Source organism: Bufo gargarizans, chromosome 7, assembly GCF_014858855.1.
Source record: "Bufo gargarizans isolate SCDJY-AF-19 chromosome 7, ASM1485885v1, whole genome shotgun sequence".
Taxonomy (NCBI): Eukaryota; Metazoa; Chordata; class Amphibia; order Anura; family Bufonidae; genus Bufo; species Bufo gargarizans.
In genome coordinates, this window is record NC_058086.1 from 199589871 (window position 1) to 199616115 (window position 26245).

Genomic DNA, 26245 nt, shown 5'->3' on the forward strand with positions numbered 1-26245 from the left:
TGTTATGGGGGGGGGGAATCTGCTGTGGCGCACTGTTATGGGGGGGGGATCTGCTGTGGCGCACTGTTATGGGGGGGGGGATCTGCTGTGGCGCACTGTTATGGGGGGGGGGATCTGCTGTGGCGCACTGTTATGGGGGGGGGATCTGCTGTGGCGCACTGTTATGGGGGGGGGGGAATCTGCTGTGGCGCACTGTTATGGGGGGGGGGGAATCTGCTGTGGCGCCTGTTATGGGGGGGGGGAATCTGCTGTGGCGCACTGTTATGGGGGGGGAATCTGCTGTGGCGCACTGTTATGGGGGGGGAATCTGCTGTGGCGCACTGTTATGGGGGGGGAATCTGCTGTGGCGCACTGTTATGGGGGGGGGGAATCTGCTGTGGCGCACTGTTATGGGGGGGGAATTCTGCTGTGGCGCACTGTTATGGGGGGGGGGGGGATCTGCTGTGGCGCACTGTTATGGGGGGGGGAATCTGCTGTGGCGCACTGTTATGGGGGGGGGGAATCTGCTGTGGCGCACTGTTATGGGGGGGGGGGAATCTGCTGTGGCGCACTGTTATGGGGGGGGGGGGAATCTGCTGTGGCGCACTGTTATGGGGGGGGAATCTGCTGTGGCGCACTGTTATGGGGGGGGGGAATCTGCTGTGGCGCACTGTTATGGGGGGGGGAATCTGCTGTGGCGCACTGTTATGGGGGGGGAATCTGCTGTGGCGCACTGTTATGGGGGGGGGGAATCTGCTGTGGCGCACTGTTATGGGGGGGGGGGGTTAATCTGCTGTGGCGCACTGTTATGGGGGGGGGGAATCTGCTGTGGCGCACTGTTATGGGGGGGGAATCTGCTGTGGCGCCACTGTTATGGGGGGGGGATCTGCTGTGGCGCACTGTTATGGGGGGGGGGAATCTGCTGTGGCGCACTGTTATGGGGGGGGTAATCTGCTGTGGCGCACTGTTATGGGGGGGGGGGGGTAATCTGCTGTGGCGCACTGTTATGGGGGGGGGGGGGGATCTGCTGTGGCGCACTGTTATGGGGGGAATCTACTGTGGCGCACTGGACATCCCCTGGCGAAAGGTCCTCTAAGTATACGGACAGCAGACAATGGTTCTTTTGGGTCATTCTGATTCCCCTTTTTTTCAAACCTGGAATAAAGAGAAGGAACCTCTCATAGCCCTGGATTTTGGGGGGGATAAAAACACTGGAGGCAGATAAAAGGTTCAATCAGATGTAACGCGGTCAGGGGCGGATTGGCCATAGACCTTATAGAGAATTTTCCCGATGGGCCGATGCCCAAGGTGCTGCCTGGGCCCTCCTCAAGGTCTGCCAGTGGAAGTTTTTGGGGATGCTGGCTGTATTTTGTGATGGACTGGTACAAGGCTCTGTTGGGGGGGTATAATGTACTGCAATATTGTATTGCTGGCCCTGCCTTCGATAAATTTGGACCCGAATACAAAACAGGGCCACTTTTTTTTTTTTTTTTTAGGGCCACTTTGAAGAGGACCTTTCATGGGTCCAAACATTATAAACTAAGCATCAGCATACAAAGGGCATAGTGCAGGGATCTAACTGCACTTACTATTTTTTTCTGGGTGCCGCTCCGCTCTCTGTGGCCCCTGTTGTATTCTCCCAACTGGTATGCTAATTTTAGCATCGGAGCAATGAGGAGGAGACGCAGTCTTTCTCCGTAGGTGTCTTTTTCCCTGGCTGTGATGCTCTCTGCTGCAATTGGACAGCTCAGAGCCAGGGAGAAGGAGACACCCATGGAGAAAGACTCAGTCTCCTCCTCATTGCTCTGATGCTAAAATTAGCATACCAGGCAGGAGAATACAACAGGGGCCACAGCGGGCGAGCGGAGTGGCACCCAGAAAAAAAAATAGTAAGTGCAGTTAGATCCCTGCACTATGCCCTACATATCCCGATACTTAGTTTATAATGTCTGGACCCATGAAAGGTCCTCTTTAAGTTCCCAGTCCGCCCCTGAACACGGTCTAGCTATGACATATGTTTAGAAATCTTCCTGTAAATATACTGCATTCTTTTGGAAGCTCCCTTAGGTGATTTACTGTACTGACATGTTTTATGTATAGGGAAAAAAAATAAAAATAAAATCTATGAAGAAAAGCGATACTGACTGGATAGCTAGGTGGTTAGCTGATATATCAGTGTTGAGTGTGCTGTTCTATGGGCGCCCAAGGTCAATCACACATAGCATTAGCAACACTACCCACATATACATACTACACATACAGAAATACTTACATATTATCCGACAAAGACAAAGACTACTACTACTACATTTGCTGTGACACTGTCAGGTGGCATGAGCTGAGCATGAGGTCATATCACCTGGAGAGAAGAAAAGCAGCCATAGCCACACATCCAGGATAAATGACTACTTGCACATGACATGCTGCATACAGCCCACATTTTAAGTTAGGATTACCTGTTATTAACATTTTTCTATCTGTCACTGAACCTTTTGAAGTTGGTAAATTAAAGGCTGCAGACACCTTTGTACTGATTTTCTTTGTTCAGTTGCTTCCTAAATACAAAATTTTAAAAAAATCATCTTACTTCTGCAAAGTATGTTCAAGTTCTTCACCTACAGTGCTGCTGCATGTTTTCATATAAATCTATCCGATCACTGCTCCCGTTTCTATTGGCTCTCTGCTCTCCCCCTCCCTTCCCTCAGTGTTAGGCCTTATTAACATGTCAGTTATTTGGTCAGCGATTTTCATCAGAGGTTGTGAGCAAAAATCAGGAGTGGAGGCCACACAGAAGAGATTGTCACCCGTTCTGTGGAGGCTCCACATCTGGTTTTGGCTCACAATCACCGACGGAAATCACTGACCGAACACTGACAGTTAGGCTGGGTTCACACCTGAGCGTTTTACAGCGCGTTCCTACGCGCTGTAAAACGCTCAACAAGGAGAAACCAATGATTCCCTATGGGAATGGTTCACGGTACGATCGCGCTGTAAAACGGTCGACGCTCAAAAAAGTACATGAGCGACTTTGGGGCGTTTGACGCGCGTTTGTGGCCATAGGACACTGTAGTCAATCACACAAACGCGCGTCAAACGCGCGTTTACTATTACAAAAAACACGCATAAAAATGCGCGACAAAAACGCGCGTTTGTGCAACGCTCAGGTGTGAACCCAGCCTTAAGGCCTTAGAGACCGCGATAACGAACAGGAGGAGGCCGATCAGTGTGGAAGGGGGAAAAAGCATCCAAAGAGGGCTGCTTAGGCTATATTCACATCTCAAGGGAACAGACTACCGGCATACTGGTGCTGCCAGATCCCCAGTCAATGCGGCTGTATTATTCCAGTAGAAAGTCAGCATTTATGCCGGAATCCAAACCAAATCCCATTATAGTTAACAGGGATCTGGCAGTGCCCGGTGGTGTCCAGTTTTGCTGGAACAGATTACCCGATTTACCAAATGGAGATGTGAATGATGCCTTATTTATAACAAGCCACTTTGCAAGGGAAGTATCAGATATTTCCTGTAATACAACCAGCATGTGTTACCGGGAGGGACTGGAACTAAGCGGTGAATATCAGGAGGTCTGAAAATTAACGAATAAAGATTGTAAAACTAAAACCTAGTTTACAATCTTGAGTAAAAGCTTTATTACTTAAGGTAACCTCTAACATATGCAAAAATGATTGTTTATCAAACTCGTTATAAAACTCTAAGGCGGCCTACCTCCTTCTAGGGGCTCTGAGGTGGCTGCAGGGTCTCTTTGGAGAGTGTCCTCGTAGATTAAAACATTTAAAATTCCATCTGCTGGTAGGACAGGCTATCCACCTAGAGTTATCGCACTAAACTGCAAGGTCTTCTTCTAATATGCCCTTCTCCTTCCCAAAAGGGAACATCCAAATGCCAGTGAAGCCAAGAGGTCAGAGCACATTTTAACTGTCATCTTTTCTCCATGGCTCATGCTTACTGTAATGTGGAGTAAACAACAATCCTAAAATCAATGTCCCCTGTCTCATCTCAGGTTTAGTCATTCTGCCCTGACCACCATCCACGTGACAACATCTACAATTGTGTAATCAGTCTTGTTCACCAGGTATTTCAGGTAAGGATTAGATCACAATGCATAGTGGAGCTATTACTGCTGCATGAAACATCTGCAGTGTCACCCATTTCTTCTCATCTTTACTCCACGCTTATACTGGAAGCCTCAGTTCAGGCAGTGCAATGAATTACTCCCTGTCATTATTATTAACGGTTAGCGATACTAAGAATTTATTTTAAAAACAATGTAGGAGGAATGTATGGCTAACCAAGGCATCCCCTGCAATGTCAGGACTCTCAGGAGCAGGCAGACAATCCCTTTAAGAACATCTTCCTAAGGGCTCATGCACACAACCGTTGTTTTGCGGTCCATTTTTCATGGATCCGTTGTTCCGTAACTGAGTTTTTTTTCCTCTGATTCAAGTCCTCTTCAGTTTCGTTATTGCACAAAACATATCCGTATTAGATTTTTTTTTGCAGATCGGAAACACTAACTTATTAAATCAAACACATGATCAATATTGGCTAGGCATAGCATTTCTACAGTATAGATCCGCAAAATACAAATGTGTTCCGTGTGCGTTCCGTATTTTTTGCAGAGCCATTGACTTGAATAGGGCCTCGGACCATGATTTGCAGACAATAGGACATGCAATACTTTTTTGCGGAACGGCCATGCGGACAAACGGAAACTGAATGCACACGGAGTAACTTCCGTATTTTCTACAGCTCCATTGAAGTGAATGGTTCTGCATACGGTCCACAAAAGAACGGAACGGAAGCGGAAAGAAAATACGTTCGTGTGCATGAGCCCTAAGGCTCCATTCAAGTGACCATGTCCGTTTTAGGGACCACAAACAGCAGATCCGCAAAACAAGGACAGACTACGCAAGGAACCATTGCAAAAAAGCACAAAACAATAGCCCTTTAAGCTGATAAGTATTTCTGTGAGTTAGCTTTATTGCTGTAAACAAAATTCCTATTACGCTAGCAAGTCTGTATGTTCTGGTGCTACTTGTCTGCGGAGGATGGGTGTGAAAGGTTATCTGCGGTGAACATTATATGGGAAGGAGGCTCCATCTCAAGAATGGAACGTTGGTAACATGAATATGGTGTCACAAATAGATGCATACTGTGAATGCTCAATATACACATTCATTCCCTGTCAGACAGATCACTTAAAGGGCATCTGTCAGCAGATTTGACAGCATCTGTCTGGGTCCCATGTTCATATGTGCCTGCATTGCTGAAAATAATATATTTTTTATATATGCAAATGAGCAACGGGGGCGTTGCTATTACACTTAGGCTGGGTTCAGACCTGAGCGTTTTACAGCGCGTTCCTACGCGCTGTAAAACTCTCAACAAGGAGAAACCAATGCTTCCCTATCGGCATGGTTCTCACCTGGGCGTTTTACAGCACGTACGATCGCGCTGTAAAAACGCCCGACGCCCCAAGTAGTTCAGGAGCTTCTTTGGGGAGTCTTGTCGCGCATTCCCTTACATAGACTTCCGTGACAATGGGCGTTCGCATACTACCGGAGCCGTGTATGTGAGACGCTGGAGAATCGCGCATACACAGCGCTCAGGTCAGGACGCTCAGGTCTGAACCCAGCCTTAGAGACTGTGCTCTCTCTGCAACTGCAGTGCCCTCTGCACTTTGATAGACAGGGCTAGGTGTGAGCATGTTTTCACTGCCTGGTCCTCAAAGTAGAGAGGGCACGGCAGTTCCAGAGAGAGCACAGAATCTATGTGTAATGGCAACACCTCCATTGCTCCTAGAGGCTCATTTTCATATATCAAAACTTCATGTTTCTCAGCAGTGCAGGCACATATGGACATGGGAACACCACAGATGTCTTCAGCTGCCAAGTGCACATGTAACAGGTCAGCTAGTGTCATAGGTACAAATCTGCTGACTGATGCCCTTTAACAGACGTCCTCAGACATGAGATAAATGTGCTGGCCTAAAGCTGTGTCAGTAAGCTTCAAACCTCCGCTTAATGTACATTAATATACTATACAGTTCTATCTAAGGCCTCCTGCACACGACCGTATGCCTTTTCAGTGTTTTGCGGTCCGTTTTCACGGATCAGTTGTTCCTTTTTTTGTTTACGTTGTGTTTCTGTTCTGTTTTTCCGTATGGCATATACAGTAATTACATAGATAAAATTGGGCTGGGCATAACATTTTCAATAGATGGTTCTGCAAAAAACGGAACGGAAACGGAAGACATACAGATGCATTTCCGTATGTTTTTTTGCGGACCGATTGACTTGAATTAAGCCACAGAACATGATTTGCGGGCAATAATAGAACATGTTCTATCTTTAAACGGAACAACGGAAACAGAATGCATACAGAGTACATTCCGTTTTTTTGCAGAACCATTGAAATGAATGGTTCCGTATATGGAACACAAAAAACGGCCAGTAAACGGGAGGGGGGGGGGGGGGCGGGGGGGACGGTCGTGTGCAGGAGGCCTAAAGGGAATCTGTCCACAGTTTGGACCAGCCTCTGACTAGTGCAATTACCAGTTTAGCATGGTAAAAACTGCTGTGGCTTAAAGGGGTTCTCCAGGAATGATTTAAAACGGTCGCCTGTCCTAGAATGTGAGGAGGTCTGGTTGCCACCACTTGCAGAGCTGTCTAGGGGTGTGAGGGGCCTCACTACACACTACTCTGCTCTACAAAAGAGAATAATGTGATCTTGCCTACGTTAGGTCATCATGGATGACAGGAACTCTGATGATTGTGTAGCATATAAAAGTGTCAGAGCGTATTGTGTAGCAAGGCCCAGCAGCCTCACGACCCTAGGCAGCTCTGCAAGTGGAGAAAACCAGTCATCCTCAGATTCTGGGACAGGTTGCTGGCAGCCATTTTAAATTATTATGTGAGAACCCCTCTAATGATGCACTGGCCTAACACTCCTTCCAGTCTTAGGGCTCATTCGCACGACCGTGGTTTGGTTCCGCATCTGAGCCGTATTTATTTTTTTTCACTTCACTCGGGCCGCAAAAATTATAAGTCATGTCCTATTCTTGTCTGCAAAATGGACAAGAACAGGCATTTCTATAAAGAGCCGTCTATTACGTTCCACAAATTGCGGAAGGCACACGGGTGGCATCTGTGATTTGCATGGCACAGTCTTGTCAACAAACCCAGTGTAAATATCAAGAGGCTGTGAGGATAAAAAAAAAAATTCACAATTTTTTTTTAACATTTTTATTAAAATGCTATTCTGGTAGATTTTTCCCTCCATGTTATCAGTAAACTTCTGTATGGTCTCACAGGAAAAAAAAAAAAAAAAAAAAAAATCAATGGGCGACTACTCTCACACATGAAACACTAAACCTGGGGGACATTTATGAAAGATTTAGGCCACCATTGTAGTGGGAGGACCGTAGCTTAGTGTGGCCCAGGGCTGGGCCATATCAAAAATATTTCCACGATAATGATATTAAGAAATGTATTGAGAGTGTAAATATATCTCCATATACCCATTTAGAAGAAGAAAAAAAAAAAAAAAACACTTGGGGCCACAAGGAGACATTATACTGTATGGGGGGCCGCCACAAGGACATATTATATACTGTATGGGCAGGCAGCGGGGAACAAGGAGACATTATATACTACATTGGTTGGCCGCTCGGCAGGCAGTGGGCCACAAGAGTCACTAAACTGCATGGGGCCACAAGGTGACATTATACTGTATGGGACAATTTGTAACCCCTTCGCCATCAGTATAATAATGTCTTGTGGCCCCCATACAGTGTCTTCTTGTTGCTCCTGTATGGGGGGGGGGGGGGGGGAGAAGACATTGGGGCAATAGGGAGACATAATTTATCAAGTGCCATCACCGTGTGCAGTGCAGCTTACAGGCAGGGCCAGGGCCGCAGAAGACAGATCGTACAACCTTTATTTCTGACACCTGGGCGTTGGGGTCTCACTCCTCTTCCCCCACCTTGGCTTAGACACGGACTGCTGACTGACTTTGCGCGCCTCACTCCTGTGCTCGGCCAGTGGGCAGAGACTTGAATATGGGAGCAAGGAGGAGCTGGGGGCGGCAGCTGCAGGATGTAATATGTACAGTACGCATATGCATGATGAGGGGTGGGCTAACAGATTTAGGAGCGGTCAGCATGCATCTGACCACTCCTATGACGTCACCAAATACCGCGGTTATGTGGAAACAGCGATATCACTGTTTCTTAACACCGCGGTATATTGTTGACAACGGTTTACCGCTCAACCCTAGTGTAGCCAGACAAATTTAATATAAATTTATGCCAGAAACTGGTGTAGGTTATAGATAAAGTCTGTAGATTTAAGTCTCTGGAGCAAAGAGTGACAGAGATGCAAATATTTATTAATAAATGAGAAGTATGTTACGCCTTCGCAGGAGGATCAAGACTGGCATATGAATCCCCCTCACCGTTTTATTTTTCAGAGGTTTCTTTTTTAAAGTAGTAAACTATAATATAAAGTATTTAAATTTGGTATCCCTGCAATTGTTCTGATCCCCAGAATAAGGGCATCGTGTTCCTTTTAGTGCAGAGTTAATGCTGTAAAAACAAAACCCAAAAGAACCATTGTGCTTTTTTGCAACTTCACCCTGAATATTTCAGTACAATATATGGCAATTTCATTAAAATACAGCTTGCCCCCCCAAAAAACAAGCCCATATATGGGCTGAACATAACATTTATGTGAACATAAAAATTTAATGCATGGTTCTTTGAACGTGGGGAGGAATAAATCCAAAAGGCAAAAAGGAAAAGTGGCCTGTTCCCAAAACAATATAGTCAATCACTATTGTCCCAAGGTGACAAAACGCTTTAACTTTACACATGAGGATTCCACGTTATCACTCTAAATCCAATCCCCCAAGACTATTTAGACCTGTGTAGTGGTCAGATAAGTCTCAGTCCTCTACCTTTCTGTACTGTGGATCTCGCCCTGACATCTGCTATTGAGCGTGAATACACACCTGTGCATGGGACCTTGGCTTGCTCAACTTAATACCTGACCATCTGTCATTGAAAACAATAGGTGACCACCTTATTAAAACCCAAAGCAAGTTCGTTTTTTAGGGTCTCTCCTTTTCATTTGGCTGGGTTTCCATGTTAAGATCTTTTTATGCCATTTTTGAAGCCAAAGTCAGGAGTGGATTCAGAAACGGGAGAAAACCTTTTAAACCTGTCTTCCATTTATGATCCGTTTCTGGCTTTCGGCATCAAGAAACCTAAACATGGAGACTCAGCTTTATGGGAGTTGGTCCTCCATCTATTTTGATGGGTCTATCCCCAGGGTAGACCATCAATATCAGAACGGCAGAGGTTTGACACCCCACACAACCAATAAGATGTTTGGGAGTAGCTCTAGCACCAGAAATGGTCCACCGCAAGCACACGGCTATGTCCACTGTGTTGTGTACATTCACTTGAATGCACTGCGGTAATCAGCTCTGTCCACTGCACAATAGTGTCATTTTCAGCTCCGGAGCTACTGCCAAAGAGCTGACAGATGGGAGTGTAGGGTGCCGGATCCCTGCCAGACACTGATGGCCTATTTTCAGAAACTTAAGTCTACACCAGCCAGGGGCTGTCATACACTTCAGCTACAAGTTATGCCAGTTTCTGGTGTAAATTGCACTAAGCTCCCCCCTTGTGAAGCCCCACCCCTTTTTTAGAAAAGTGGTGAGAAGCTTCAGAAGTCGCAAGTTATTGCTGGCATATAAGGTGTTCCATAATTTGAAACTTTTTTACACCACAAAGGATATTAGTAAATGACACTCATACTATTAAAGGGGGTACCCCATGAAAATACTTAGTTTTAAATGATTATTGCAATATAAATATAGTTTAGGTTTTCTATGTAAATTACATTTTCCTCTCTGGTAGTGCCCCCTGCTGTTCATCTCATTGAGTGGACTAACATATTCAGTATCTTCCCTGCTCCCTTCTTGTCCATTCAGTTCAGGTGTAGTAGTCTCATAGTGAAGCAGGTGGAGTGGTCCAGACACCTTTCATTCATTCATCCCCGCTTCTAAATTCATTAAAATATAGCTAGGAGATGCAGGTGTATGATGAGCTACTGCCCCCACCCCACAGAAATGAAGAAAATCACCCAGATATGCTAATAAAAAAACGGTTTGAAATTAATGGGAATTTAACAGAACCTCCTGAAGACTTTAAGACACAAATTTTAATCTTCATTGCAGATGTTAACAATTTGTTACTTCCAAAGTTGTAGTCAATAGGCGATACTGTAAGATTATTTAAAGGGGTTATCCACCAATTGATGTAAAAAATGATAATCAGACATCATAGTACATGCCCTGTGCCTCACGCAGAGGCAGAGATCTACCCATTAATTGCTCCATTTGCGATGCTAGGTTTTCTTCAGGCAGGCAGCTCAGGGGACATGTTCTTTCTGCTGCAGCTTTTTCCCTATAACAGCTCAGGGAGAATATATATATGTGAAACTCAAACATTTGAATATTGTGCAAAGTTCATTTATTTCAGTAATGCAACTTAAAAGGTGAAGCTAACATATGATAGACTCATTACATGCAAAGTGAGATATTTCAAGCCTTTATTTGGTATAATTTGAATGATTATGGCTTCTAGCTTATGAAAGTATCAATTTTGAGGTACACTTTGCTCAGGGGGTATGGATAAATGATCTGACTAAAGTGTGACACTGAGCCTAGAATATTGAACATTTTCACAAAATTCTAGTTTTAAGCTGCATTAATGCAATTCCTTTTAATTTGGATTACTGAAATAAATGGACTTTTGTACAATATTCTAATTTTGAGTTTTACCTGTATATCTACCATACATAGTACATGCCAAATAACTGTCACAGCTTCGAGCAGTAGATAGTTAGTGGCAGCTGAAGGGAACTGAGCATGTGCGTCCATGCTCATCTAGTGGGAGGACGTGCACATAACTATACAGATTCGACTACAAGAGTTAGCACAATATGGTGGAGATTTCTCTGTATGTATAGACCTACTATTACATCACAGCAATGAGTGAGTGCAATGCTTCCTTGGTGGTCTCAGCAGTGGAGAATACTTCTTCCTGCCTGCCAATAACTGTCTACTAAATGCCTCACTCAGTAGTATTGACGGTAAGGAGGCTCTGAACCGGCATGTTCAGAGCCTTGAATAGCCTATCATGTCATAATAAAAACACTAGCAAATATAACTATGATGCATAGAATAGGCTGTAAGCTCTTACGCCTATAGTCTGTACACGCACCCTCTGATAGTAAAGTGCTGCAGCATATGTTGGCGCTATAGAAATAAAGATTACTACTACACAAGACAGTATAGCACTACTACTACTACTACTACTACTACTACTACAATTCATATTATAGCACCAAGCATATAACTCACATTACTGAAGACATGCCTACACGTGCGCTTGGGGGGGGGGGGGGGAATATTTGACATGTGCAGGATATACAGCATTTTACAATTCGCATTTTCCAGAGTGGATGCTGCATATTGGTATAATAAGGACCTAAATGTCCCTCATAGTAAGCTGCAATTCATATACAGACATGCCCACAAAATAGGATTTATGAGCTACACTTATAGTATGGTTGAAAAAGACAGATGTCCAACCAGTTCAGCCAAGATACTGGACAGGACGTGGTATGGGTAATAAATACTAGTAACACGGCGATACCTGCACTGCACAACTATTACAAATACTGCACCCCAAAGCAATCGCTGATTGAATATTCACCACAAAAGTGCAGTATTTGTAAAACGTTGTATGAGCAAATGACAATTTTTTAAAGATGTGGGAAAATACTGGCAAGCCGACAATTTTATTCATTTTGAGCCAATAGAGTATACATGTAAATAACAAATGAGCCGCATGGAGGTCATTAGGGAGGAAATAGATGGCGGTCCCCGAGAGAGTCGCACACTGAAGGCTTACTACATTCCAGTAAACACGATCCACTGTTACAGGAATATTCAAACGTTATTCAGAATATGTAGCTCTCAACCTATTGAAACTGCAGACAGCGGCCCAGATTTACTAATGTGTCTGGGCCAGAAATATTTATCTAAAAAGATGAGCAAATTGGCGCAGCTAGGATTTCTACACTTTTTTCCCCCCAGCATGCTCGACAAGGGGTGGGGCTTAGCAGAAAGGAGCATGGTCTAAAATGCTCTGTTTTGCAGCAAAATTGCGCCACAGTCCTGATGTAATAATCTATTTCAGTAAGCCAACCTGGTGCAGGTCTAGCCAGCCTGGCTAAGGCTACTTTCACACAAGCGTTTTTTGCTAGATCCGGCAAGGTTCAGCAAAAACACTTCCGTTACTGACAATACAACCATCTGTATCCATTATGAACGGATCCGGTTGTATTATCTTTAACATAGCCAAGACAGATCCGTCATGAACTCCATTGAAAGTCAATGTAGGACATACCGTATCCGTTTTCCATTGTGTCAGAAAAAACTGATCCGTCCCCATTGACTTGCATTGTGGGTCATGACAGATCCATCTTGCTCCGCATCCCAGGACGGAAAGCAAACTGTAGCATGCTGTGGCTTGCTCTCCGGTATGAGAACGGAATGCATTCTGGTACATTCTGTTCAGTTAAGTTTTGTCCCCATTGACAATGAATGTGGGCAAAATAGAAGATTTTTTTTCCGGTATTGAGCACCTATGATGGATCTCAATACCGGAAAATAGAAACGCTAGTGTGAAAGTAGCCTAAGCTTATGTCATTTTTTACCATTAGTAAATCCGTGCCAATGTTATTTTCTTATGCTCCCCACCTATTAGGCCTCTTTCACATGACAGAGTTTTCCATCTGGATGTGATTCGTGTAGATAACGCATAGCATCCGGACTAAATCTTGACCCGTTCATCTCGGACGCATCATCTCTGCATTGAGGAAAACTCTCAACATGTTCTATATTGTGAGTCTTTTGTGTAGCCTTTGCCCCATAGTAGTGACGGGGGCTGCATAAAATCTGAATGCACCTGGATGCAAAGCGTTTTTTCACTGATGGTTCCTAGGAGATGTAGATGGTTATTCTTCTGTTTCTTTTCACGCGCGTGAATAACGCATGTAACCTGGTTGCAATCCAGATGGAAAAAAAAATAAAAAAAAAAACACACTGAACACAATTGCAGAAAAAACTGATTGAACTTGTGTGCAAAACCATCAGTTTTTTCCTGACAATGGAAGAGGCCTAACATAGGATGCTTCTAATGCAGTTGCTCACATAGGGTGCATGCCGTCCTAGAGCGGAGCTGTGCCACCATGCAGATGCAGGGTGGCTCAGTACCAGCAGAAGTGAGAAAGCTCAGGCCAGTCATAGGGTAATACCGAATGTAAATCTCTTCCAATGAACAATATACTTGGAAGGAAAAAAGATCTCTGGGCCGACAGCAGGATCATTAGCACCGTTATATGACAGTCTTTTGGAATCATATTTAATTGTCAGTTTGGGTATATGATGGGCTGAGTTTTGGCACTGGTTCCATTACTCCTGGCGGACGCTATGATACCACAGAAAAGAACAGACTGAACAAACTGCTCTCCAGCTTATCCGTAATGAGATTCTAATACACAAGACACTGGATGAGGATCTCAGGAGAAGACTGGGCTAAGAAGCTGCATCTCTGAAGGCTAAATAGTCAATGGTGATGTAAACAGAGTAAAACACTGCTCTGCTAGTGGAGCGGGAAAAGGGAACCGCCACAACAGAGTAGGAACACTCAGCTGGCACATGGCATGAGGGTAGTGCATGGCAATCTTTTTGGTCTTCTTTGCCCCCCTGTGTTATGCACCCTCCCATGGTGTCAGCTTTAGCTGTAATACTGTAATACCAGTCAATGGCTAAAGGGCCTAAAAGACTGAGAAACCTACCTGACTGGAAGATCATTAGTCGCCGCCACACCCCCTCGTCAAATCAGAAATCTGCTAGGGTCAGATAATGGTACCAACGAGCAAACAGCAAAATGACTCAGCAATTATTGTCTCGTCTAGTTGGACGACTTTTGAATGAAAATGACTTGCTAAATCGCCGCTAGCTGCTCCTTCAATAAGGCCTCATGCACACAACCGTTTTTCAGGTCCGCATCCGAGCCGCAGTTTTTGCAGCTCAGATGCGGCCCCATTCACTTCAATGGGGCCGCAAAAGATGGGGACAGCACTCAGTGTGCTGTCCGCATCCTTTGCCCCGCCAAAAAAATAAATAGAATGTCCCATTCTTGTCCGTGATCCGGACAATAGGCATGTCTACAATGGGGCGCCCGTTCCGCAAATTACAGAATGCAGACAGACTGCTTCCGTTTTTGCGGATCCGCAGTTTGCGGACCACAAAAAACAGAACGGTCGTGTGCATGAGGCCTAAAGCATATATCTGTCTGATGGGACTAACTTTAAATTTTAGGTTCCTTTAAAACATATGGCATAAGTCACAGTAATGATCCACAAGGGCCTACATCAAACACTGAAAGAGGAATCTGACTCTGTACCGCCACCTGTTACCCACAAGTGGTACTGCAGCCAGCTGAACTTGGTGACTTTAAAATCCCCAAAAGGACAGTGTTTTACCTGGAAAACAGGAACAGAGACCCGTCCCATCTGATAAATCGCAATATTAAAAACACACAAAGTATACGGATTAACATGGCTGCATATTTTAATTACTAATAACACGCTCGTCCATCCTTGTGTATAGATATCATGCTTTTCCATGTCCATACACAGTGTGGCATGCACCATATTCATCAACATGACGCACACCCCGTTCATTAATATTGGGATGTGGATTAAACACTCCATCCTTAATTTCTTTTCCACCACATTCATATATATGGACCGCAAAATACAGATGAGGTCCATGTGCGGACCTTTTGACTTCAATGGGTCCGTGGTCCTCATTTTACAGACATATCTTTTTACAAATCGGACATATGGATGTGGGAAGCACACGGGTGATCTATGTGCCTTCTGTGTCCATACGTCAGTTCCACAAGAGGATAGAACATGTCCTATACTTGGTCTCAAAAGGTGGACCCACTGACGTCCACGTGTCCGCAAAAATATGCAGATGGAACACTGACGGCATGCATATTTTGTGGATGGCATAAAACAAACGGTCATGTGCATGAGGCTTTGGTGTGAGCAGGGATGATCCAACATCTAGCCAGGCTTCAGTAAGCTCTCTACTGCATGCATGAAGCCACACTGGAAATTCACGTTGGTCTTCTAGACCTTGCAATTACCATTTGCAACCTACAGATCATAGTGAAACCTTCCACATGCACATAACAAGCGGACAGGAGGATTCACATCCATCTACTTGTGCAAGAAAACACACACACTACGTTATTTGGACAGGAGTAACGCTTGTGAGGGATCATGTGTTAAAGTCAAACATAGGACCTGACTGTAAGCACCCACTTCCATTAAAACCACTTGTGGGGCAACCGGAGCACAATCATGTCTATTCCCACCATTGTATAGAAATTGCTGAGTCCATTAAAAGGAAAGCAATGCCAGATAATGGCTCTAAAACTAATAAATCAGAAATATCCAGCATCCCAGCAAGCCCTGGGGCTTCCTCTTCTGAAAAACATCCTCTTCTCTTGCTAAGTAGACAAAGGGCTTCATGTTTGCATGCATGGCAGACCAGTGCTGATGCTGCACTTTGTGCTGTACTTTACCTGGCAATCCCGTCTTCCCTTTGTCTGCTTATGTCAATACCGACATGCATCAAAAACACGCAATATCTGCATAAGCCTCTGATGGAGAAAAAAAAAAAAATGAAAAAAAAAGTGCCAGTATGGAAAATAATGATTCCGGTTTCAATGCAATTACAACTGTTTGTCCCATTCAAGCGAATACAAGAAAAGGCTCCAATTACGCTGCGCCACTACAATGTACAGGGCGTGCAGGTAAACATTAGGGTACGGCTTCACCGAGACACATCGCAGAGTAGTGGTGATTCCATAGATATGAATGGGATCGCCAGCAGTATTGGATTTATTGCGACATACACAGGGATCACATTCATATCTACAGAATCATTGATATTCTGTGATCCTGGCCTTGACAGCTGCTACGCAACCAGTGCCTCCATGTAGCTGTACCCTTAGAGAGAACACAGCTCTCGCACCGCTGGATTGTTTGTGATTTGCATGTCATGGTCGCAGCCAACAAGCGAGTTGTGCTGTGATCCATTCATCCCTATGGCAGCCCAGCTATACTGCAATCTGTGGTCGCCCCCAACCAAGATGGTCAAACATACCCAAGTTGTAAAAAGCCAAAAAGGCATTTGCAAAAGATATCCAGGTGCTTCTTCATCCTAGTACTGGTCAGGTATTGAACATACAAATGCCATCTACCTTCCAGGGAATGGAAGAGCCATTAGACCCAGTGTAGGTGACTGAGATGTTATAGACCTATAATGTACACCACAGGTTTCCACTGGTTGGGATCTAGGCTCTCGAACACCAGTTAGAGCAGATCGTAGCTTCACACTCCATTGACCGGTTTCAATCTTTACTCATAAGATGTGAAGATGAACGTCAGACTATCCAAAGAGCAAATTGTAGGCAAAAAAAAGCATTAATAATGCAAGTCAATCGGCCATCTTCATCTCTGCTAAGGACAGAAGCTAGGGCTACTACGTTTTCTCCCAAAAAACTTTAGTGATACCTCATCAAGACCCCCTGACGAAATATGTGACCAATTTATTAACTGGCACATGTCTTTCGATAAATTTCTCACATCTGTGAGGTTCGGGTGCCAGAAACTGAAACCTACCCTGGTTGTAATTTCATTCAATTTTCAAAAAAAAAAGTGTGAAGCCTTTGTAAATGTCCCCAATGTCTACATTATTCAGATATGACTCAGGGTAACGACTGTATTACTAGCCCATTACTAAGATCCCAAATCCTGCCGGTGGTCATAACCATAACCGCCCGGTGTAAGTACAAAAAAAAAAAAAAAACTAAAATCCTGTTAGTGCCCAGTAATCATGAGAGCTGGTACACGTTCCTGTGGGATCTAGTAGTCACACTATGCCCCTGCTCTACTGTACTACTAGTATGACTGAAGAAACTGCACACTGGACTTTACTAAAGGAGTCTGTTTTATGGTTATAACAGTTTCACCAACTCATCTTGGTATTAACCCCTTCCTGACATTTTTCACCTTCCTGGCGGCCTATTTTTGCAAAACGCACCACTTTATGTGGTAATAATGTTGGAACGCTTTTACTTATCCAAGTGATTCTGTGAAAGTGTTTTCTAGTGACACATCGTACTTCATGTTAGTGGTAAATTTCAGCCGCTTATAAAAATAAATCCAAAATTTACAGAAAGTTTGGAAAAATTCCCTATTTTCTAAATTTTTCTCTCTCTTCAGACAGATAGTGATACCTCATACACCCTTCAAAGTATTAAAAAAACTGATTTTAGAAACGTTGTTAACCCTTTAGGTGTTCCACAGGAATTACAGGCGATTTAACATTTGTATTTTTTGTGCAGATTTTCAATTTTTATCTATTTTTTTCAGGTAACACAGCAAGGGACAACAGCAAACCTCAATAGTTATTACTCTGGTTTTGCAGTTTACAGAAACACCCCACATGTGGTTGTAAACTGCTGTGTGAGCATACTACAGGTTTCAGAAGAGAAGGAGCACTGTACGGTTTTTGTAGGGCATGGAATGTTTTTTGGGCACCATGCCCCATTTGAAGAGACTCTGAGGTACTCCTACTGTAGAAACACCCCAATTATTTTTTCAATTAATATTGAATGCACATGGATACTGGCCATGTGCATTCTGCGGAATGGAATAGCTATCCCACAATGTCCGTAACGTGAACAATAATAGAACATGTTCTATTTCTTTGTGGAACGAACATACGGAAACAGAATACACACTGAGTAATTTCAAATTTTGCAGCGCCATTGAAGTGAATGATTCCACATACGGGCTAAAAAAAAAAAAAAAAAAAAAAAAAAAAAAAATGGAAGGGTCCAAAAATAAGTTTGTGTGCATGAGCCTTTACACTGAATCCATCAGTGAGAAGATTTGATGACTTGAGCTGTAGCCCTGACAGCTCATAAGCTCAATTCTTATCAAACTGACAGAAAAGTCAGAAGCCATTAGATAAGTATAGATAAGGGCTGTAGACTGAGGGTAAAGGCTGTATTATGCATTTATCAGCGCTCATTAGGGTAGGTTCACATATGCGGCAAAAACTCTGGTAGTTTGTTCCGGCAGAGGAACAGACTACTGGGGTTTACCATATCCGGCATAGCCAGATACCGCCATGCACCCATTGACTATAATGGGATCTGAAAGGGAAAGCAGCAATAGGCATCCAGTGGTGCGTTGTGGACTACCGGAGTTTGCTGCGTAGGAGAACCTACCCTTACACAGGCCGATGCAATGATTGTTCCCCCCTCATTCAGTACTATTCATCGTTAGCAGCACATTCCTGATTACACCGGGAGATCTGCTGCCAATAACCCTGATAAAAGTAAAAAATATACTATTCCACAATCAAATGTACACCTAGAGTGCAACCACAGACATGGCAAAAACAAAGTGCCCATCACACTGGCATAGAGCCTGTGCGGATCCTTTAGTACAGAGCATACCAGCACTGCTGTACGGGGTCAGACTCCACATGTACAGAGGAATACTCCCCAAGAAGCAACGCATACACGGAATCCAATGGAGTGTGCCAGGTATGACACTGGAGGCACATGTATGTACAGTAGACAGCCCAATATATGCTGTGTGCATGAGCCAAAGTCTGTAGTACTGTAACTGTGTAATAAATCATGCCATTACAGAGAGGCAGTTGAGCCGAGTGTCTTTTTCGGCACTTTTACATCTGTATATATACACACTCTAATATTATTATTAATAAATTATTATCAAGACGGCATTAGCCAAACATCAGTAAATCCAGTGATGTGAGAGCTATAAACCATTACTAGAACCATGAACACTGGTGTAAGGAGCCCCAGAACACACTGGGAGGACTGGCACATCTATCTAGTATATTTCACATGCTCCACTTCTTTCCTGTGCACTTATCTTCCCAGTGACTACACAGAAAGGTTACTGCCGGTCATTCCTCTCCGCAGATCTCAACAGATCAGCGCCTGGCTCTAATGGTGAGCAGCCGATGATGGAGGCTGCAGATGGGGGGGGGGGGATCAGCAAAACAAGGAAAATCACTGGTAATAAAGGCTGCATATGGGGGGGGGGGGTCACAACCAGGGTGAGGACCAGCAAGGCAAATCACTGGTCATAGGCCTGGAGAATGGGGGTCACAGCCAGGGTAGGGGATCAGCAAGGCAAATCACTGGTCAAAGAAGCTGTATATGGGGGGGGGGGGGGGTCAGCAACAACAAGTCAATCACTGATCTGGGGACAACACTAAGATACATCTACACACAAGCTTATGGAGGAATCTTGGGATCAATAACAAGTATAATGTCCTCCCGCTGACATGATGAGGAGGGGGCCAGCACTGCATTTCTCCTTGAGTATAATGTCCTCCTGCTGACAGATGAGGAGGGGGCCAGCAATGCATTTCTCCTTGAGTATAATGTCCTCCTGCTCACTGTACACAGGAGGGGGCCAGCACTGCATTTCTCCCTGTGTATAATGTCCTCTCGCTGACATGATGAGGAGGGGGCCAGCACTGCATTTCTCCCTGTGTATAATGTCCTCCTGCTCACTGTACACAGGAGGGGGCCAGCACTGCATTTCTCCCTGTGTATAATGTCCTCCTGCTCACTGTACACAGGAGGGGGCCAGCACTGCATGTCTCCCTGTGTATAATGTCCTCCTGCTCACTGTACACAGGAGGGGGCCAGCACTGCATTTCTCCCTGTGTATAATGTCCTCCCGCTGACATGATGAGGAGGGGGCCAGCACTGCATTTCTCCCTGTGTATAATGTCCTCCTGCTCACAGATGATGAGGAGGGGGCCAGCACTGCATTTCTCCCTGTGTATAATGTCCTCCCGCTGACATGATGAGGAGGGGGCCAGCACTGCATTTCTCCCTGTGTATAATGTCCTCCTGCTCACAGATGATGAGGAGGGGGCCAGCACTGCATTTCTCCCTGTGTATAATGTCCTCCTGCTCACAGATGATGAGGAGGGGGCCAGCACTGCATTTCTCCCTGTGTATAATGTCCTCCAGCTCACAGATGATGAGGAGGGGGCCAGCACTGCATTTCTCCCTGTGTATAATGTCCTCCCGCTGACATGATGAGGAGGGGGCCAGCACTGCATTTCTCCCTGTGTATAATGTCCTCCTGCTCACAGATGATGAGGAGGGGGCCAGCACTGCATTTCTCCCTGTGTATAATGTCCTCCCGCTGACATGATGAGGAGGGGGCCAGCACTGCATTTCTCCCTGTGTATAATGTCCTCCTGCTCACAGATGATGAGGAGGGGGCCAGCACTGCATTTCTCCCTGTGTATAATGTCCTCCTGCTCACAGATGATGAGGAGGGGGCCAGCACTGCATTTCTCCACACACTGTCCCAGGGGCTCCTTCTATGATCTTTGGATATTGCCATGGCAGGACAGATGGGACTCACAGAGAAGCACATCTGCATGGAGTTTGTAGGTTTCTCAGCTGGTTCCCTCCAGCTGTACCCCACACTCCAAAACCAGAACTGGGCGGTGGGACATACTGTACAGTAAATAAGACCCTGGTAATACAGCATCTTCCAGAAGTCACTGAGGAGTGGGGGGCTCAGGCAGAGTCTACAGGAAGCAGCGACCCCCGCAATCCTGACTCCCCGCATACAGGGGTCCTCTCCCACACCCTCAGGATTCGGTCAGTGTTTGTTTTTATCAGTATTTGTACAGCAAAAATAAAAAACAAACCCTCCCTCCGCACTTTTCTCTGGAGGGTCCTCTCCTGGCTTTGGCCAGTTCTGACCAAATACTGGGGTGAGAGAAGAACCGACCTTGGCCACCACAATAACAAACAAGGTGACACCGCTGTCACCAGCGCAGCCACCTCACCCCACAGAAGCCTCATTTACCTTGTGCCCAGGGTGCTGGCTCCTCAGAAGAAAGCCCCCTCATCAGTAGCCCCTCAGCGCAGCCGCCTCATTTACCTTGTGCCCAGGGTGCTGGCTCCTCAGAAGAAAGCCCCCTCATCAGTAGCCCCTCAGCGCAGCCACGTTCATGGGACTGGTGTATTCTGCAGCCCGGACACAACAGATGTGATGCTTCCCCTGGCGTGCACTGACTGGATATGTCCTGCACACTGTCTCCCCCTCTCTGCCTTGGAGAGAAATAGAAGAAGAAGAAAAACCTCCTCGGCGGCAGCGTGCGGTTATCTGGCGGAGTTCCTTTTATAGCCGGCGCAGTGTGCGGGGTTACTAGCGGTCACCGCGAGCAGCGCTCTGTTTATGTGCGGGCAGCACGTGTACTCAGGCCCCGCCCCTTAAGAGGGCGATGCGGCCCGTGCAGTGCGGACGGCGCTTCACCTGCTGCCCCTCACTGTGTTCCCGCCCGGGCTGAGGGGAGATAGTCATGTATAATGGTGTCTTCTCTCATGTATGTAGGAGCTCTGGTAAACAAATGACGTCTTCTCCTCTGCTGCTTCTGAGTCATACATGGCGCAGGGCTGGCCCGGTGACTGCACTGAGACAGGCTTCCTTGGAAGAACAGGTTACAAAGCACACACGGATATATCATTAGCATGCTAACCGTAGTGCTGGCTTCTGTCAGCCTAGAATGTGTAGCCATAGGGTGTCAGGTGCAGGGTATATGGCAGTACATGTGAGGAAGGGGAATGGCGCAGGGGCGTAGCTATAGGGGTGCAGAGGTAGCAGTCGCTACCGGGCCCAAAGACCCTTGTGCCACATAAGACACTGGCATTATAAAGGTATAGAAAGTGCATACTGGTCAATTTACACCTGTGCCTGTAGGAAAGGGGTTAGGTCAAGAATTTGGCATGAGGGAGAGGTGCCCTTTCAATGTTTGCCTGAGGCAGCAGGAAGGCTATGGGTTCCCCTGCCCACAAAGCACTGAGGGACGGGGGCCCAAGCTGAACTATTGCACCAGGGCCTATGAGCTTTTAGCTACGCCCTTGGAATGGATGGCATAATGGAGTGGTGTGAAAGGGGTTTTCTTATCACAGCCACCCCTAACCAGGGATGTCAGATGTAAGGCAGCACCCGCCTAAGCCCTTCTGGCCCTCATAGGGACGGGAAGTAGATCCGCCAATGCCCCGGCTACTCATCACATACCGCGGCCCGGTGACAGCACTGTACAATAGATGTAAATCACCAGGCCGCAGTGCAGGGTATATAACATGGCACCCACCGCCGCACTATTTACATGGGGTGATGGTGTGTCCACTCAGTCATTTGCCATCGAAGTCAGATAGGTGTGGGGCCCACCTCTGAGACCTGTTGCTGTCCCCAGAATGGGCCCGCCGAAATGAAGGAGTGGTTTGGGAGTTCCGAAATTGCTGAGCGCTCACTGTGTAGTGGACGGAGCTTGTTACCATGGTGAAGCTCCAGTTTTCTGCCCACTATATAATGGATGCCAGAGCTACTGCAGAACAGCTGATCAGCGGGGTGCCGGGAGTCGGACCACTGCCATTCTGATATTGATGGCCTATTCTAGGAATAGGTCGTCAGTGTAAAAGTCCCTGAAAACCCACTCAGCCTTTCCTCATTCATTTTTAATTCCTCACTAGACTGTGGCCCTTGTTCCAAGTCTAGACAATCCTCTGTGAGCCCATGGCTTCTAACTCCTGATACATTGCATTCTATCAGAACGGAATGTATCGCCTATACTGGATACAGTGGTACAAAACATGCACTTGCCGCCTCATGGTCCTCTCTTACTTGTCAGGAATGATGATCCTGTATACAGCTGATAAGAACATCAGGCTGTGGTAATGTGGGACTGTAGTAATGGAGACTGCATACAAGTTCTGCTGCTCAGCAGCCACATCCTCTCTGTACTTCATGTCTCTTCATGTACTCCATTCCTACAGAGATTCAGCTGAAGATCATATTAAATTGTATTCAGCATCATAATCCCTGTATGAGAGGAGGACGAGGCAGCTCTTTACCTCGGTGTTGTAAAGTAACTTGTCCTACTGTGTGATTAGGACCGGTTTTATGTGTACTAATAGGATGGCGGACATTTTTTTACTCCTGATTATTGCTCCACAGATAAAACTAGCCATTATAATTAGTGAGAGGTATTGGGGAATATATCTATAATAAAGTAATATTTAAAGGGTTTCTATCATCAGAAATTCTGTTATGTAGCTGACTGACATTAGCGATGTGCTAATGTCAGCACTACATAAAATAATGCTTTATAACTCCCTGCCTGCCGCCGTCCTCCTGAAAAACACACTTTTAAAATATGCTAATAAGCCTCTAGGTGCTATGAGGGCGTTGATTCAGCACCTAGAGGCTCGGTCTACTCACCCTTTATCCCGCCCAGGTCCTCCGTTTAGCCCGCTCCGCTCCTCTTGAGTGACATCCAAGTTAGCTGGATCGCTGAAGAAATCCCGCGCCTGCGCCGACCACTTCTGTATTCGGCGCAGGCGCAGTGAGTGAAGGATGCGCTCCTGGTGCCAGCTCCCTCACTGTGACTTAGTTGGCACAGGCGTTGAATCCAGAAGTGGAAGCGCAGGCGCGGGATTTCTTCAGCGATCCAGCTAACTTGGACGTCACTCAAGAGGAGCGGGCTGGGCTAAACGGAGGACCTGGGCGGGATAAAGGGTGAGTAGATGGAGCCTCTAGGTGCTGAATCAACGCCCTCATAGCACCTAGAGTCTCATTAGCATATTGTAAAAGTGTGTTCTTCAGGAGAACAGTATGTATAAAGAACACTGTTATGTAGTGCTGACATTAGCACATCGCTAATGTCAGTCAGCTACATAACAGAATTTCTGATGATAGAAACCCTTTAAGTATTTTCATTTTCTTAATTCCCGGAGAACCCCTTTAAGGACTGTTACAACACCTTTTGGAAATTAGTGGGGATAGATGTTATCTTATACCGAGCTTAGTTGTCAAACCATAGCAACTCATCATCTATCCACTCAGCTATTTCAATCATCCCTACAGACCTGTGGCTAGATGATAAGTTGCTATGGTTGGACAACCCCTTTTAAAGGGCTCATCTGACATTTTGATATTGTTGGCTTATCCTCAGGATAGGTCATCAATATTAGATCAGTAGGGGTCCAACTCCAGGGACCACAGCAATCAGCTGTTTAAAGAGGCCTCGGCTTGGTCCCATGACTGCTGTGGCCAATCACAGGCTTCAGTGGTCATAGCAGCTTCATTGGTACATTACTGCTGTGGCTTAGCGTTCAAGCTGCTATGACCTCTGAGGCCTGTCAATGGTCATGTGGGGACTTGAGAGGTCCAGGAATGGAGCAGCGGCGGGACCGAGGGCAGATTGTTTTTTTTTATGTTCAGAGGCACAGGTTAGGACCCCAGGTGTCGTCAAGCATTTAGGACAGCTCTAGTTAAATAAGGATCTTTAATCAATGTATTTATCACGTCTATGTAATGAACATTGTTGTATCAATTCATTATAAATGAAAGTGAAGTCTACCGTAGCTGCCACACAGGTCAGTCAAGTAGTAGGAGTGCTCCCATATACTTCCCATGTCTGTATAATGAGCTCAGGCGGTTGACAGGGAGTATGTATTTAGGCATTACTAATATTCCATAGCATCCAGCACATGCTTCATAAAGCCAGGTCAAGATAACCCCGCTCCATTGTTTTGCTTTATTTTTTTCCATTGTGAAACAGGATGTGAGTCACATGAGGTAAAAAAAACATGTCTCCTCGGGAGGTAACTAGGGACAGCTTTTCTGGATACTGCATTGGACATAGCTCCATGTAGAAGAGGTGACTTTGCCATGATGTGCTGTAGCATTGCACCGCATTGTATGTGGTTTTTCAGCTATCACATGTATAAAAGAAACAATCACAAAGCAAATTCAGCTCTGCTACATCTGTGTGTATGCCTGTCCACTCTAGGTCATAATATCAAGACAAGATGCTGAGACAAATAATTCAGTGAAGACCGATGGAAACAAGATGGTCATACTTTGTAACACAGGAAAAAGCCTTCATGAAAGTCATTTCATAGAGAAGGGTCCTGGTTCTCTGATACTAGCCTACAGCGAGTCTCGGTTCAGGCTTTGTAGTGTTTTGGCGGTCCTAGCTTCTTTTCCTGCATCTTGCCGATTGCATATCAAAGGGCCATATCCTCAGGATAGGTCATCAACAGTGATGGTCAGTTCACACTGTTCGCCAGCGAACACATGCTGGCTGCCATCTTGACTCACTCCTCCGGCGATGCACAGGTAAGCCCTTACCTGTGACGGGAGCCAGTCTGAAATCAAATGCGGTCACCGGGAGCAGGCAGTTCCAAGAACAGCCCGATGAAGGCCCTCGGCGGCTGTTCTCGGAACTGCCTGCTCTCGGTGACAGCATTTGATTTCAGACCAGCTCCCGGCACAGGTAAGGGCTTACCTGTGCATCGCCGGACGGGTGAGTCAAGATGGCAGCCCGCATGTGTTCACTGGCGGACACTGCGAACTGACCATCACTGGTCATCAATATCTGATCAGTGGGCACTCCTGCTGATCAGCTGTTTGAAAAGGAGATGGCGCTCCATGCGAGCACTGGTTCCTCTTTATTAGGCTGAGTTCACACGGGCGAGATTTCCGCGCGGGTGCAATGCAGTAGGTGAACGCATTGCACCTGCACTGAATCCTGACCCATTCATTTCAATGGGGCTGTGCACATGAGCATTTTTTTTCACGCATCACTTCTGCAATGCTTTAAAATCGCAGCATGCTCTATATTCTGCGTTTTTCACGCAGCCCTGGCTCCATAGAAGTGAATGGGGCTGCGTTAATAACGCATTGCATCTGCAAGCAAGTGCGGATGCAATGCGTTTTTCACTGATGGTTGCTAGGAGATGTTGTTTGTAAACCTTCAGTTTTTTATCACGCGCGTGAAAAACGCATCAAAACGCATTGCACCCGCGCGGAAAAAACTGAACAACTAAACGCAACCGCAGACAAAACTGACTGAACTTGCTTGCAAAATGGTGCGAGTTTAACTGAACGCACCCTGAACGCATCCGGACCAAATCTGTCACGCTCGTGTGAACTCAG

At 45.7% G+C, this 26245-nt stretch overlaps 1 protein-coding gene across 1 annotated transcript in view; it reads right to left on the reverse strand.

Annotated features, from left to right (window-relative positions):
* The window catches only part of LOC122943763 (phospholipid-transporting ATPase ABCA1-like), a 110197-nt gene extending 88654 nt beyond the window's left edge, over positions 1 to 21543 (reverse strand). Inside the window, 1 exon segment of the mRNA XM_044301769.1 lies at positions 21182 to 21543. Coding sequence (XP_044157704.1) covers positions 21182 to 21224 — 43 coding nt within the window. The 5' untranslated portion in view covers positions 21225 to 21543.
* Between the last annotated feature and the right edge of the window lie 4702 nt (positions 21544 to 26245).